We start from the raw sequence: 15151 nt of genomic DNA, 5'->3' as shown, positions 1-15151 counted from the left end.
TATGTACTTCAAATCAGTAAAAACAATTGATCAAATACCAGGCAAAAATTGCAAATCAAAGCACAAAACTGCCTACCTTTAGAAATAATCAAGCTTAGGTTTCATATCAACACCAACCCACGCTTGAGTTTTACTGAAAAATTAACAAACAAACAAAAATTGTAACAGGTCTTTTAATAAACTTACTCGAACGTAATTTTACTCCAAGAACTACACCCCAAAAACTCGTCGCCGCAGTCACAGCCGCCGCAAGATCCACTCCAAGAATCCCCAAATCACCGTCGATTCCACCAATTGCCTATATGTTGCGCCCTACGATGTCGATTAAACCAACACGGCTTTACAATCAGGGAAACAAACACCACCATGAGGAGCGCCCTCCTCTGTACTGATATGTAGCACGACCCGGATAACTTACCGGAGGCTAACGAAGGCCTTTTCTGTGAGTCATAAACCCTAGTCTCCCCCCCCCTCTCTCTCTCTCTCTCTCTCTCTCTCTCTTCCTCTCCCTATCCGCTCCGATTTGATAAGTAAAGTAGAAGGGAAGATGAGGGTGAAATGCTTCTCGTATGAGTATCTAGCGATCCATGATGATGATGCCGGCGGTGGTCGCTAGGGAGAGACGGCAAAAAGATACCTATTTGTGACGTGCCGGCTAACAAGATGATGTCGCCGAAGAAGTCCGGACGGTGGTCGCCGACCCTTGAGCCGCCACCGTCTTCACGTGCAACCTTTTTCTCTGTTAATGTACTCTCTCTTTCGCTGTCTTCTTTGAAGGTGAGGAATGAAAAGAGACGTGTGTGTACCAAATAAACCCATACACCAATAAAGCATGTTGTACAACTACACAAATCAAAAACACCAAATAAGCACAACTTACAACTCTTATTGCACAAGAATGTTAAAAATTAGAGTATTATATAATTATTAACTTATTGGTTTTTTTTCAACACAATAAGTCAAAATAATATTTGGATATTTTTTTTTTTTTTGAAAATAAAACTTCATTAAAAACACACCTCCGACCCAAACGGGAAAAGGCCAATACAAAATAACCCCCCCGACCCAAACGGGCAAAGGGAAAAAACTACAAATATACATCGAATATTTACACCACTCCTTGCAACTAATATATTTACATAACGATCTATTTTTAGCCCACCCAAAACCTTTCGACTTAATCTCTATCACAATCTCTTGCCGACTTCTCCTGATCTGACTAAAAACAAACTCGTTCTTGCCTTTCCACATACACCAACAAGAAATAATTACCAGCCCCATGATCATCTTTTTCATTTTCTTACCACCCTGGATAGAATTATGAATATCCATAATATCTTTGAATTCGAAAGCGAAGATTGGGGGAATGTTACACCAAGCGCTGATAGATGCCCACACTCGATTTACCATCGAACAAGTAGTGAAAAGGTCGTCCACCGTTTCCTCATACTCATCGCAAAAATGGCACATAACCGAAGAAATATCCATGTTCCTTTTCCTTAAATTAACTCTAGATGCAAGCCTATCCAAATTACCCCTCTAGGCCATAATATTACATTTGATTGGCACCCATTTACACCATTCGAAGTTAGGGAGTTGGCTGCTTCCCCTATCGTAAATTAACGCCTTTTTTATTGAGTTCACCGAGAATTCTTCCTTGTTGTCAACATTCCAAAACCACGAATCCTTTTTATTTGACAATCTAACCATATTGATAACCTCTTGGAATTCGTTCCATTCCCTAAGCTCTGTGTCTGACGTGGGTTGTCTAACCCAGTTCCACAAAAAGCCTCCATTTCCTTGTCCCGTGCCCATTTTATCTGCAACCCTGCAAGATTTACACGAATCCAAAACAAACAAATGTGACCATCTTTCCATGAAAGGAAGATCGCCCACCCAGGTGTCTAACCAAAAACGAATCTCTACCCCGTTTCCCACTTTACCCAATATCAACCGATTTAAGCCTTTCCCGCTAAGTTTCATTTTGGAAATTAATTTCACGATGTTACTCCAGCAACCTGTCGAATTACTATTTACAGGGAGAAAACTTCTTTGATTATTTTTTCTGTGGTAAGCTTCCACCACTTTCCTCCAAAGGTTTTGGTTTTCTACTCTATATGTCCAACCCCACTTGTAGAGAAGCGTCTCATTGACTTCTTTCAGTCTGTTAATACCCAGACCCCTTTTTTTCTTGGGCCACGTAACCCAGTCCCAAGCCACCCAGCTCATTTTTTTTGTTACACTAGATCTGTCACACCCCAACCGATGGCGGAATCATCGGGGCGCGGCACTGAGCGAAACAGATTATCCAGGAGAATCCATAACAACTATTAATTATACTATATTTAAGGTTCGTGTCCCATACCACAAACATATAAGATAAAAACAGTTATTACAGACGTAGTTCTTAAAGACAAATAATCCATTCCGACAACTCAGATTTTATTTAGTTTGTTTCTAGACTCTCCTAGCTTGATTCCATGACATCCGGCAATTAAAGCAAGCATCCTAAACACCTGTCACATACGTTAAAACAGGTCAATACACATAGTGTAAAGGTGAGCATACAAGTTTAATAGTATAATAGTAGCGAAAGCGATTTACGCATAACCAGCATGTAACATGTTGAAAGGTGAAGCTAGCAAGTTATCGACAATGAAATATGCACAGACATGACTGCGAGTTGTAGAATGCGCAACATATATCACCACTGTGACACGTGAAGAAATACCCTTAACAACCCCTGTCCACGACAGGTGCTGAGTCCAAACTATAGTACTATCGTTGCTAAGGTGTCAGGCAACAATCACTGTGTAAACACAACATACAAGCATTCATTGAGTAACACGTATAACATGCAGGACGGTTAGCGTATAAAAAGTGTTTGCGTTGTGTGATCGATGTTATTTGATATAAGTAATGTATGTAACACCCAAAAGTGCGTGAAGCAAAAAGGGTTCGAGTATACTCACAGATTGTGTTTAATGAATAAACACAGACTTGGATTGAAGGGAGCGCTAAGAGATTAGCCTGAACACAGTACGACAGTATAAGTGTTGAACGGTGCGTAAAAACGATGTCGAGTGGATCAAGTGACGGGTGGTGATCCGGTCGGATGACCGTCCGGACGGATGGTCATCCGGTCGGATGGCCATTCGGTCGGAGGGTCTTCCGTCTGGGATGGATGTGTTTGTGTATGATGTGACTTTGAAGTTTTCGTTGTAGCATTTTGAAAATTAGGAAGTGCTTCTACAAATCAGGTCATCCGGCCGGATGGCTGTTCGGTCGGATGGCAATTCGTTGAAACTGACCTTCTTCTAAGTGTTGTGAAAATTGATAAGTGCTTGAACATACCAGTCACCTGATCGGATAGTCGTTCAATCGGATGGCTATCCGTTCGGATGGCTGTTCGATCGAGCGACTTGTTCGAGTTGAAAAGTTGTAAAATTTGCTAAGTTGTAAAGTTTCGCAGTTAAACCGAGACAGTATGAGAACGTGTCAAACAACGTAAACTCAACCAAGTCTAAGTCGTCCGATCGGATGGGAATCACCCCGTCTGATCAGTTAACCGTTCTTGACAGTACTTCATGTTTGACCCGTGAATCGGTCGTCTTCTCCGATAGAAATCCATTCTCAGTCCAACACTTCACTATAGAATAAGTAGAAGGCCTGAACGAGCTCTGATTCTATCGGTTTTGAGTAAAAAGTTGAGAATATTGAAGAAAAGTTTGAAACGCTTGAAGGATGTTTAGATTTAGGTGAAATCAGTGTTTAAACATTGTAGAAATCTGTTAGATCTGAGTTATTCTTGCTGGAATGAGGGCACACTTCAATGTTCATAAGAACTTCATGATGACATCATCCTTGAACAACCCAAATCAATGGATTTCATGGTGAAAAGTTGGGATTTGATGGTGAAACTGATGATGAGAAAGTGTGTGTAGATGATAGAAGTACAAGATTTGAGATGAAAAATTACAAGAATCGCGAGGAATCGTGAGAAAAGTGGCTGAGAAGTCGAAGGGTCGGAGGAGAGCTGTCACATCACGTGAACAGTGATGTGACAGGTGTTATTTATAGGTGAACGGACGGATAACCATTCGATCGAATGGTCCTTCGATCGGATGGTTCGAGTGGGTTGGTTTCCGACTTTCGTTTCGTGCGTTGAGCATTGCGATGCGTTGCGAGTAAGCGATGCGATAGTATTAACTATAGTTACACAAATAACATAACCACTAATAACCATAAAAGTAAACCTTATATTTCGAGTTCGCGATGAGATTGCGTTGCGATAGAGTTGTGATTGCGTTTGCGAATGATCACCTTAATCATAAATAAACATGCACAAGTAACACAAAAATAGCACATACACGTAAAACAATATCCAGAACTCATAATTCGTATTGCGATGCGATAGCGTTAAGTAGATTAGCGATAACTGCAATTATTGCATTTACTCCACATAATACAACTAAAGTAACACAAATTTAAAGTATCGATCATCGAGTCAAAGAGTGCAAGTAATAATTAAGCAAGGAATGACAGATTGAATTAGCAATCTTTTCTTCCTTTGACTTTGACTTTAAAAAGTCGGGTTGTTACAAGACCCCCCCCCCTATAAAAACTTTCTCATTTTTCCTTCAAGAATCTTTATTATACCGATTGGGGCTTTGTATAAGGAAAATTAGTAAATAGGAATACTCTCTAAAACCGAATTAATCAATGTAAGTCTCCCCCCTATAGATAAAGTTTTAGCTTTCCAAACCGATAACGTTTTATCGAAAATCTCAACAATTGACTCCCAATTTTTGATTCTATTCATACTGGGCCCCACCATGATACCCAAGTAAGAAAGCGGGATGTTATCAACGTTACACGCAATCACATTAGCCGTATCTTTAATATCACAGTTATCCACACCCAACCCATATAAGTTAGTTTTGTGAAGGTTTATTTTAAGGCCCGAGCATACGTAAAAAATTCTAAGACATCTAGCCACATTCGAGAAATTACCCCTATCCCAATCCCTCAAAATGAGAGCGTCATCAACATAAAAAAGATGTGAGATAACCAGCCCATTATTAGGAGTTTGAATGCCTTTGAAAAACCCTTCAAGCCCTGCTTTGCAAAAAATGCTAGACTGGGCTTCCATAACCAAAAGAAACAGAAACGGAGAAAGCGGGTCTCCTTGCCTGATCCCTTTGGAACAATTAAATTCAAAAGTGGGCTACCCGTTCACTAACACTGCCGATCTCATCGAGTTTAAAACCCTTTCGACCCATTTACACCAAAGAATAGGGAACCCCATCTGCCCCATTATATCAAGTAAAAAACTCTAGCAAATGTTATCATAAGCCTTTTCAAAATCGATTTTTAACATGAAAGCCTTTTTATTAACTTTTTTAATCCAGGATACAAGTTCATTCAACATAAACGGGCTGTCAAGGATGTACCTGCCTCTAAGGAAAGCGGTTTGGTTTTCTGAAATTATGGAACCAATGACCTTTTTGAGGCGATTAGCAAGAACCATAGAAATAGTTTTACTAATCACCCCAATAAGATTTATCGGCCGATAATCTTTCATTCCCACCGGATCCTTGTTTTTAGGGATAAGAGTTATGAAAGATGAACTGCATCCTTTTGCGACAGAGCCTTTGCTGTGAAAAATCAGCCAGTAAGTTATAAAAATCAAACTCAAATAAATTTCAATACCTTTTTATGAAGTTGAAATTGAAACCGTCTGGCCCAAGAGCTTTGTCGGCCCCGCACTCGAACACAGCTTTCTTTATCTCCTCGTTCTTAAAAGGGGTTATTAGAGACGCCGCGTTCTCCTCCGAAAGTCTTTTAATATTATGGCAAGTTAGATATGGTCTGTTATAGAATTTTTTTTTCTTAAATGCCAAATTGAAGAAACCAATAATCTCTTTTTTGACTAAGGAAGGTTTAGCCGTCCAAACACCATTAATCAATAGGCCAGGAATATTGTTTGAAGCCCGTCTACTATTAATGTACCCGTGAAAAAAAAACCGAATTCTCATCACCATCTACTTCCCATCTGATTCTGGCTCTTTGCTTGAGATCTTTTTATTTGAATTTTCCATTTCGTTTAACTCTTTAATACATTCCACTTTGATCCATTCCTCCTCTTCAGATAATTCTCTACCTTCTGACCATTTGTCCATTTTGTCGAGCTCCTCCTTTAAAATCCTCTCCTTTTCCCCTTCCTTGGATAAAACCTCATTTTTTCCATATATAACGTCCACCCTAATCCTTTTAAATTTCTCCATTAAACGCACATCTGAGTCTTTGATTTCGACAAAATTTTCACTCGCCTTTAAAACCACCTCATCAAAATCCTTTCGATCTAACCAAGAATTGAAGAATCTAAATGGTTTGTGCCCAAAGTTTTTGTTCGAACAAATTAGGACAATAGGGCAATGATCCGACTTACCCCTAGGTAACGACCTCAGACAGGCCACTGGCCATTCCGAAAAAAATCCTGAAAAACCAGAACCTTATCTATCTTGCTTTGTTTGTTACCATTATCATTATGGTAAGTAAATTTCCTACCTTTCATCTCGAATTTTCTTAATCCATTATCATTAATAGAGTTAATAAAATTGGTAGCACATATTTTATTAAATTTTGAGTTCCTCCTTTCTTCCAAACAACGAACCACATTAAAATCTCTCATAATAACCCACCATCCCGCGACGTTACCCCAAATCCCCCCATGTAATCCCACAAAGCTTTCTTTTGGGGAACTTTTTGCGGAGCGTAAACATTAATAATATTATAGCTTTATTGCTTCCTTTCAAAACCCCCATTGTTAAAAGAAAATTTGGATGTTTGAAAGAATCACATACCTTGAAAACATTTGGATCCTATAAGCTAACAACCCCTCCAGATCTCCCACCTGCTGGCACGTGGTCCATATCGAATTTGCTTGCTCCCCAGAATTTCTCGAATTCAATACCTGAAATGTCATTAAACTGAATTTCTTGTAAAACAATAAAATCAATCCCGTTCTCTTTTTTTAAATCTTTAACACATCCTGCTTTATTTCCCCCCCCCCCTCTCCTATCCCTCTAATGTTCAAGAAAACAAAATTCATCTAGGAACTTTTTGGATCCCTTCTTCCCTTATGGCTTCTCTGATCATATGCTCATATTTTTGAAGGTTAACACCCCCCAATGTTGTCGTAATATGTGTCTCTAAGTCATACTCCTCATTGGGTTGCATATTCAAATCTTCTGTCAAAATTCCATTCCTGTTTCCTTCTACGTGCTCTTCTCTATCCTCGTTTATCTCTTTCTTACTACTCTCAGCACATCCTCCATTGCTTGCGCCTATATTTTCCGATTCTTCGGAGAAACGCTATCCTCTTGTATGCCTATTATTTCATTTAGGTCGAATGGATCGTTTTGTCAAGCTTGTCCTCTTCCTAGAGACAGAGATCCCACTTGTATCATCCACCATATTTTTCTTGTTATCGGGCTTTCTAAAAATCTTTAAACCTTTCTTAGGCCCATTGGAGTTCAACTTGACTTGGAAACCCAAGTTGTTCGGCCCAACGTTAACAGCCCCAACCGAGAACAAAACTTCCCCTCTATTATTACTTCTTGATTTACTCTTGATAATACCATATGTCTTGATAATACTATATCTGTTTACTCTTGATTTATCTTTGTACGTTTTGAGCTTTAAACACATATAGTATTATCAAGAGTAAATTGAAAATTGTGTCCTTTATCTTTGTACAAAATTTCAATATGTGTCCTTTATCTTTAAAATTGATGAGCTTCGTACTTGATGTTTCAATATCTTACACGATTTGTCCTTTGGCTCTAACTCAGTTAATTTTAACTGTTAAGTGAGGGGCATATTGGTCTTTTTACTTCTTTATTTACCAAAACCATTTTAATAATTAAATAAAATGATTTTACATATTATTATTATATTACTGATATGATCTAAATTATACACCTTTTTATATAATATTTTCCTAAACTTTTGAGTAGTTTTAGGATTATTTTTACTATAATCTACTCATTCGTTGTTCATAGCTGAAGTTCAATAATCTTAAATGAAAACGAGCCAAAATGATTAATACGCATCAAATCGCATAATAATATTATTATTATTTTATCTAAATTGAGTTAGATGTAAATAATTAGAATAAATAATAGAAAAAATCAAATAAAGAAAAGTAGAAAAACTTGAATTCTCGATGGATTGCATGAAATATAATATATTGATATTTAATTTTAATTGGAACAATTAACTATTGTAACTTAATGTTTGTTATTAATAGGTACTTATTTTGTTCAACTTTGTTTTTGATAGGAGCATCTAAAACAACAATTATATGCAACAAGTAAAAAGGAACAATTTATTTTGTGGAAAACATAAAATAGAAAGTTAATTTTGGCTAGGAAGGATAGGAAGCTATAGGATTATGATATGTGGTAACATTTAAAATAAAGAAAAATGGTATTTTAGTCAATCCAACTCCTTCTTCCTTTTTCAAAACCCAGTAACTTCAAAACCCACCATTTTCAAAACCCACCATCTTCAACCATTTCTTCACTTTCTATCTCAATAATCACTACATTATAGTGCGATTTTCATCACCAATCAATGATTCAAAACCCGATCAACGTGTTCTTCAGCTTTTTTTTTTTGAAGAAAACCCAGTTTAATTTCATAAAAAAATCTCGTTTTTTCCGGTGATTTTGGAGATAATCACTCGATTCGTTCGATTCGAGCGTTGATAAGTGTTTCTATCATTCAAATTTAGTCAATTGATGAAGAAATCGGCTTCGATCCATGTGAGAAATTCCTTAATTTCATTTTCACGATCTGGGTTTTTTATTTAGTCATTGCGTTTTACGATCTTGGCGGGGTCCGGGGGCGGCAGCCCCTAGTAGCGGGGTCCTAGGGGCGGCAGCCCCTGGCTCGGAAAAAAAAATTCGATTAAATTGCTGTACTAAAAATGCATCAGAAAAATTAATTTTCTAGAAATTGGCTCATTTCGAAGACAGTAATTCGTAGACAATTCAGACAGTTCACAGTGACAGACAGTTTTATGTGTCCACTGCGTTTTAAAAATAAGAGAGTTATATGTGGTTTCTGGCTATTGCGTTTTAGAAAAAAAAAACACATTTTTAAGTGTTTTTAGTCATTGCATTTTAGGTAAAACACATTTTTTAGGTGTTTTCAGTTCATTGCATTTTAGAATGAGTCATTTTTAAGTATTTTCTGGCCATTGCGTTTTACAAATAAGATATTTCTTTCTGTTTTTGGTGCATTGCGTTTTAGGTAAAACACTTTTTTATGTGTTTTCAGTTCATTGCGTTTTAGAAAACAGACATTTTAAGTGTTTTCTGGCCATTGCGTTTTACAAATAAGACATTTCTTTGTGTTTTTGGTGCATTGCGTTTTAGGTAAAAACACATTTTTATGTGTTTTTTGTGCATTGCGTTTTAGGTAAAACACATTTTTATGTGTTTTCTGGTCATTGCGTTTTACAAATAAGTCATTTCTTTGTGTTTTTGGTGCATTGCGTTTTAGAAAAATATCATTTTTAGGTTTTTTTTTATTGCATTTTACTTAACTGGTGGTTTTTCTATTGCGTTTTACGCAACTGGGTTTTAAAATATAACAATAGTATACTCGTTTTAAAGATAAAAAAACGCTCGTTTTTTGGTGCAATTTTTATAAAAAAATAATGTCGTATGAAAGAGTTATTAACGTTCAAAAAATGGGGGGAATTGGAGGAGAGAGAAACTATTGGCTTGGATTGACTAGAATGCCCTTGAACAAACTCACGCGCCTCTTTTCTTCCTTTCAATTTCCCTGATTTAATCTTAGCCCTTGATTAACTTAATGGATGGTCAAGATCACTTCCTAGCCTTTCTAGCCAAATAAACTTCCTATTGTATCTCCACCCTTTATTTTGTTCAACTTTGTTTTTTATAGGAGCATCTAAAACAACAATATATGCAACAAGTAAAAAGGAACAATTAATAAAGAACATGAGGCACGAGAATTGGTATAGCTTTGAATTGATTCTTGTGTTATTACAATCATGTCATCAGTTCTTTCTTTTGTTGTTGACCGAACAAGAATCCTTTGACCAAGACTAATTACAACAATCTGCCATCGCGTTCCTTCATTTCTTTGTATTGGCCCGTTAGCAATTCACATGGCATGGCCCACTTTGACTTTCACGATCCAATTAAAACATAGCCCAGTTCGAGAATTGGAGGGTATCATTAGTGGTGCACAAATCGGGTCTTTTCAAAAACCGGTTCCGGATATGGAACCGGGTTCAGGTAGGACCGGGTTTTACAAAATCGGGTTTTTTTAAAAATCGGGTCGGGTCCGGGTCCGGGTTTTCTACCAAAAATGTATACCCTATATACCGGGGTTCGAGTAGGGTTCGGGTCGGGTTTTATAAAACCCGGGTATTATAATACCCTATTTCCGGGTTCGGATCCGGTTCGGGTATTCATCGGGTAGGGTTCGGGTATGCATCGGGTTGGGAAAAAACCCGCAACGGGTATTAAAAAAACCCAACCGGAACTATGCTTATAAAATGTATCAAACATAACTCTCACACATAGACATCAAATCTATTGATAAACAAAGGCACAATTTATAAACAGAGGCACAATGTGGTTATTCTTGAACTTTAGAAACAAAGGCACAATTTATTAAATACAAAAACTAATAATGATATTAAACAAACAAAGAAAATAGAAGGACCAACATATATTGGCATATTTGGTTCCACTTGTAATGAAATATACTAAATAATTAAGTAGCGGTGGCAAATATCATTAGAAACCTAAATAATTAACGTCGTGTTCGAATCAGATTTCAACATAGCTCCACAATGAACGCATCGAGCTTTATTTGGTCCAAACGACATTTTACATAACTCGTAATGAACCCAAACTTCTTGGTTTCGAGTTGTAGGAATAACCTCCACGGCGCTTGCTTTGGTAGCCGTAGAAGCCAGGCCAAGGGAAGACGTAGCACTTTGCGATGCCATTTTTGAGTTGTGTTTTCTGATTGTTTTGTTTGTTGGTTCGTTCAAGTTCTTGCTGGATAGAAACAATAATATAACCAATTCTTTTTAGTTGTTGTGTATATTAGTTGTGCAGTAAATATTCAACCACAACATTAAATGTCTTCAAAACTTGGTGAAACAATTCTGCAGTAAATAATAGGTGTGTGTATCATCGAACCATAACATTAGTTGTGCATTAAATTCGGTTGACTGAAGCCACTACTAATCAAATTAATAAAATTGTGTTATGCATTTTGCATGTCAGCTATATATTCGGGTATAAAAACCGTGTTTCGGGTATTATAAAAACCGGGTTTCGGGTATAAACCGGGTATAAAAAAACCCGGTTCCGGGTTCGGGTTTTAGATCAAATATGCATACCCGGTCCCTACCCTATGGGTAGGGTCGGGTTCGGGTTCGGGTATAGAAAACCCGGTTTTTATAATACCCGGTTCCGGGTTTTTTTTCAGGTCCGGGTCCGGATTCGGGTTTTTTGTGCACCACGAGGTATCATAAATAGAATACTCTTGCACCGTGTAAGGGGATTTTTGATTGATATATATCACTCACAATCCTACGGATCAAAGAAAAAAAAAGAGTTAAATGCCATTTTAGTTCCTGTGGTTTGGACCATTTTGCCAGTTTAGTCCAAAGGTTTTATTTTTAACCTGTGGGTCCAAAAAGGTTTCACAGTTGCCATTTTAGTCCACTGGATTAACTTCATCCATTTTTTCTGTTAACGAAAAGGCCAATTCGGTCATTTTATATGGCTGAATTGCCCTTTTAGTTAACAGAATTACATACAAAATGACCAAATTGGCCCTCTCGTTAACAGAAAAAATGGACGAAGTTAACCAAGTGGACTAAAATGGCAACTGTGAAACCTTTTTGAACCCATAGGTTAAAAATGAAACCTTTGGACTAAACTGGCAAAATGACTCAAATCACAGGGACTAAAATGGCATTTAACTCAAAAAAAAAAAAAAAAAAAAAAAAAGAGAGAGAGAGAGAGAGAACAACTTGTTCGACGGCAGAAAGCATCGAGAGACGCATTGGAGTTTTGAAAAGGTTAAGGAAGCTTGTGATTAACAAAAAAGGAACGTGATAAGAGTTCATTGCTTTATTCGGTTAGACTTATTTATTTTAATTCGGTTTTGTAAACTTGAATATTATGGACCATGTTTTCTAAATTATTTGTTTTGGATTTATTTTTTGTTTCGTTTGTCAACGTAACTAAACATTTATACTACCTAGGTTGTATTGATAAATATTTTGTGACTTATAGTTTTCGGTTTTTGGATAATATAATTTTGGCTTAATGTTTTGGTAAATATCTTTGTGTTGTTGATGATGATGCGTATAAATGCTTTTTGTAATCGGTTTGCATGCATGATTGTTGATTTGTGTTTTCTCTAAGTTTGTTAGTTTGGTAGTTTCAGATCTAGGGTTCTACGTGATTTTTCATAGACTTTGTGTTAGTGGTATAATCTAGAAGTGTATTGTCTTAGATAACCCTATAAGTAACCTTGTAAGCTTTTGAAATTAGTGTTTTGCCACTCTTGAGACCTGAAGGAAATAGAGTGTCGGTTTGTCTTGCTCTAAGGTTTTGGGTAAAGGGGAGACCTGGAGGAGATCCTAACTTAGTTACCTTAGTTCCCTAGCAAACCTGAGTTATTATCAACAATCATAGATAACTCCTTCATACTCTAGGGTGTGCTGTGATTAGCGAGATTGGGAGGTGAGCGAGTCATTTGAGTACCTTAACATTCCGTAGTGAGGTGAGACCGGGAGGTGATCCAAACTAGTAAGTGGTGATTTACACGTCCCTTAGGATTATCTGAGAGGTGTTAGTGAGACCAGGAGGTGATCTAGCATTCTTTAGGGTTGTCTTGAGTTAAGCGTATTTTTAGGAACCCTGTAGCCATTCCATTGTCCAATTCCGAGAGTTCTGAATTGCAGATAGGATTCTAGACCTAGGTAGTTATTTGCCTATAGTATCTGAGTTTCTCTTCAAAAGGGGTCTAGAATCCAATAGGCCTTTTTAAGGCTTTAAAATGTCATTTTTCTTTTTTTTATTCATTTCTCACACCCTTTACACCTTTTCTTCACACACATCCGCCCATCCACAAAATTTATCATCAAGTTCCATCAAAAAATCAAGGTATAAACCTTAATTCAATTGCTTTTTATGTTCTTTACATGATAAAAACTATGATTCCAAGAAAAAGAATCTTATTTAACCATGAATTCTTAGGGTTCTTGACACCCTAATCTGATTATACACTAAGTAACATGTAACTTACTGATATATGTTGATTCATGGTATAAAAAGTCGGATTATGATACCAAAACACAAAGTATTCGACAAGAAACGAATATAACAAACCCTAATCGAAAAAGAATGAATGTAAGGTTTGATGATATGGGTTTTTGCAAATTTGTGTTGTTTATGGTGTATAGGTACTGAATATAAGCTTATCTTGTTTCTAGACACACAAGGGTTGCGTAAAAACGCAAGTTTCGCTAGGTATAACTTCTGAAAACTGAAATTAAGGCATAGAGATTTATATATAGCATAACTTTGTCCGTGGGTATTCATTGAACTTGAAAATTGGTATGGTGATCATATGGGTTGAAAATAGATTCTCTGTAAAATTTTAGAAGTTTTTGAATTTTTGGTGAAGTTTTATCTATTTTAAAGGAATTGCGAAAACACGAAACGAGCTCAATAAATCACCAACAATTATAGGGATGTTGAGTGATTTATTAAGCTCAATAAATTGGCGCACTTTATCCTGAACTTCGCGAACTCCCTTAATATAAAGTTAATCATTTCTATTAGACAACTCATTAGTACATTCCATATGATCATACCACTTTCCAAACATCTAAAAAACAACTTTGACCAGCACGTAAAACGGTGCCCGAAAGCCAAACTGAAATCTGACACTAAGATAATACCCACAGCTCTAGTGTTGTGCTATAGGTCGATTTTCAGATGATTATTCTTATCTGAAACCGAGTTATTGCAATTACCGATTTGAAAGCTGTATTCGTTAATTAACCAAACACGATCTAATACCAAGATTGAGGTGATAGAGCCTTAATACATGCGTCTCTTGTGATTGTTGTGCTTATATACTACATGAGTTTTCACTACCCCGCTTTCAAACTGTTTACTTGGGGTGAAATGCATGTTACATACAAGATGCAAATGCGGAAACTTGCAATGGAAATAAACGTGCATAATGATGATGGAACGTGCATGAAGATGATCATGGTAATTAACTAATCATGGATGCATGCTAAAAATAAGCCTTTGATTTGGACATCTCTTTACTGCTTGAAACAAGCTAGGATTCTCCGATTCGGATCTCACTTTTGGGCGGGCCATGGACTGCTTTGCATGGGCTGCGGATCTTGCCCGTTGAACGTCCCAGGGCCGAAAGACACGGGCACTAAAAAATGCCCGGACTAAACATAGTATATATAAAAAATTTCGATCGAACTGCGGAAAATTAGCACTACGGCCGGAAAACTTGCCAGGGCCGTGGCCCTGGCACAGGCCTTCTAAGATCCGCCCATGGTTGTACCCTCTGACAGGCCGTCACCGACATTGCTTTTTGTTTGTTACTAGTTTATGCCCTGGGACGATAAGCGAAATATTTCTCAGTTTAATAACATGCATGTCTGTGTTTCGGTTACTTGTACATACTACTCATAACACGATTTCAATAAAAATTACATCGAGACATAGATAAAAATACGCGTGTCAAAGAATTTTTGTTTTAATAAAGTTTAGGAATTATAAAGTAACTTTATTAAAGTCTAAGAGTAGTAGCGGTTGTCCATCAATAGCTAACGGTCACTATTCCCCCAGGTTGATTCGTTACGGTAACAAGGGGAAAAGACTAAATGATGAGTTGGCAGGGCGGCGGGCCTCGGGGGCGGTTGACCTTATGAAACTCTTACCCTGCCTGAGGGATCCCCAATGTGAACTCTTACTGCTAAGGTCGTGCATGGGTGTTGCTAAGTTGCTTTTTGGGTTGCGGACTTGTCAACCCCATTTGATGG

The 15151-nt window shown here is 37.3% G+C and overlaps 1 protein-coding gene across 1 annotated transcript; it reads right to left on the bottom strand.

Moving 5' to 3' along the window:
- Positions 1-4684: 4684 nt before the first annotated feature.
- On the bottom strand, positions 4685-6044 carry LOC110876640. The gene is made up of 3 exons (XM_022124804.1): positions 5713-6044; positions 5454-5657; positions 4685-5192 (listed from the first exon to the last, which is right to left on the bottom strand). The coding sequence occupies exons 1-3, from the start codon at positions 6042-6044 to the stop codon at positions 4685-4687; spliced, it is 1044 nt and encodes a 347-aa protein (XP_021980496.1).
- Positions 6045-15151: the final 9107 nt, after the last annotated feature.

The sequence above is a fragment of the Helianthus annuus genome, chromosome 9, assembly GCF_002127325.2.
Source record: "Helianthus annuus cultivar XRQ/B chromosome 9, HanXRQr2.0-SUNRISE, whole genome shotgun sequence".
NCBI lineage: Eukaryota > Viridiplantae > Streptophyta > Magnoliopsida > Asterales > Asteraceae > Helianthus > Helianthus annuus.
The sequence above is the reverse complement of the archived record's forward strand: the minus strand, read 5'-3'. Positions and strand labels throughout refer to the sequence as shown.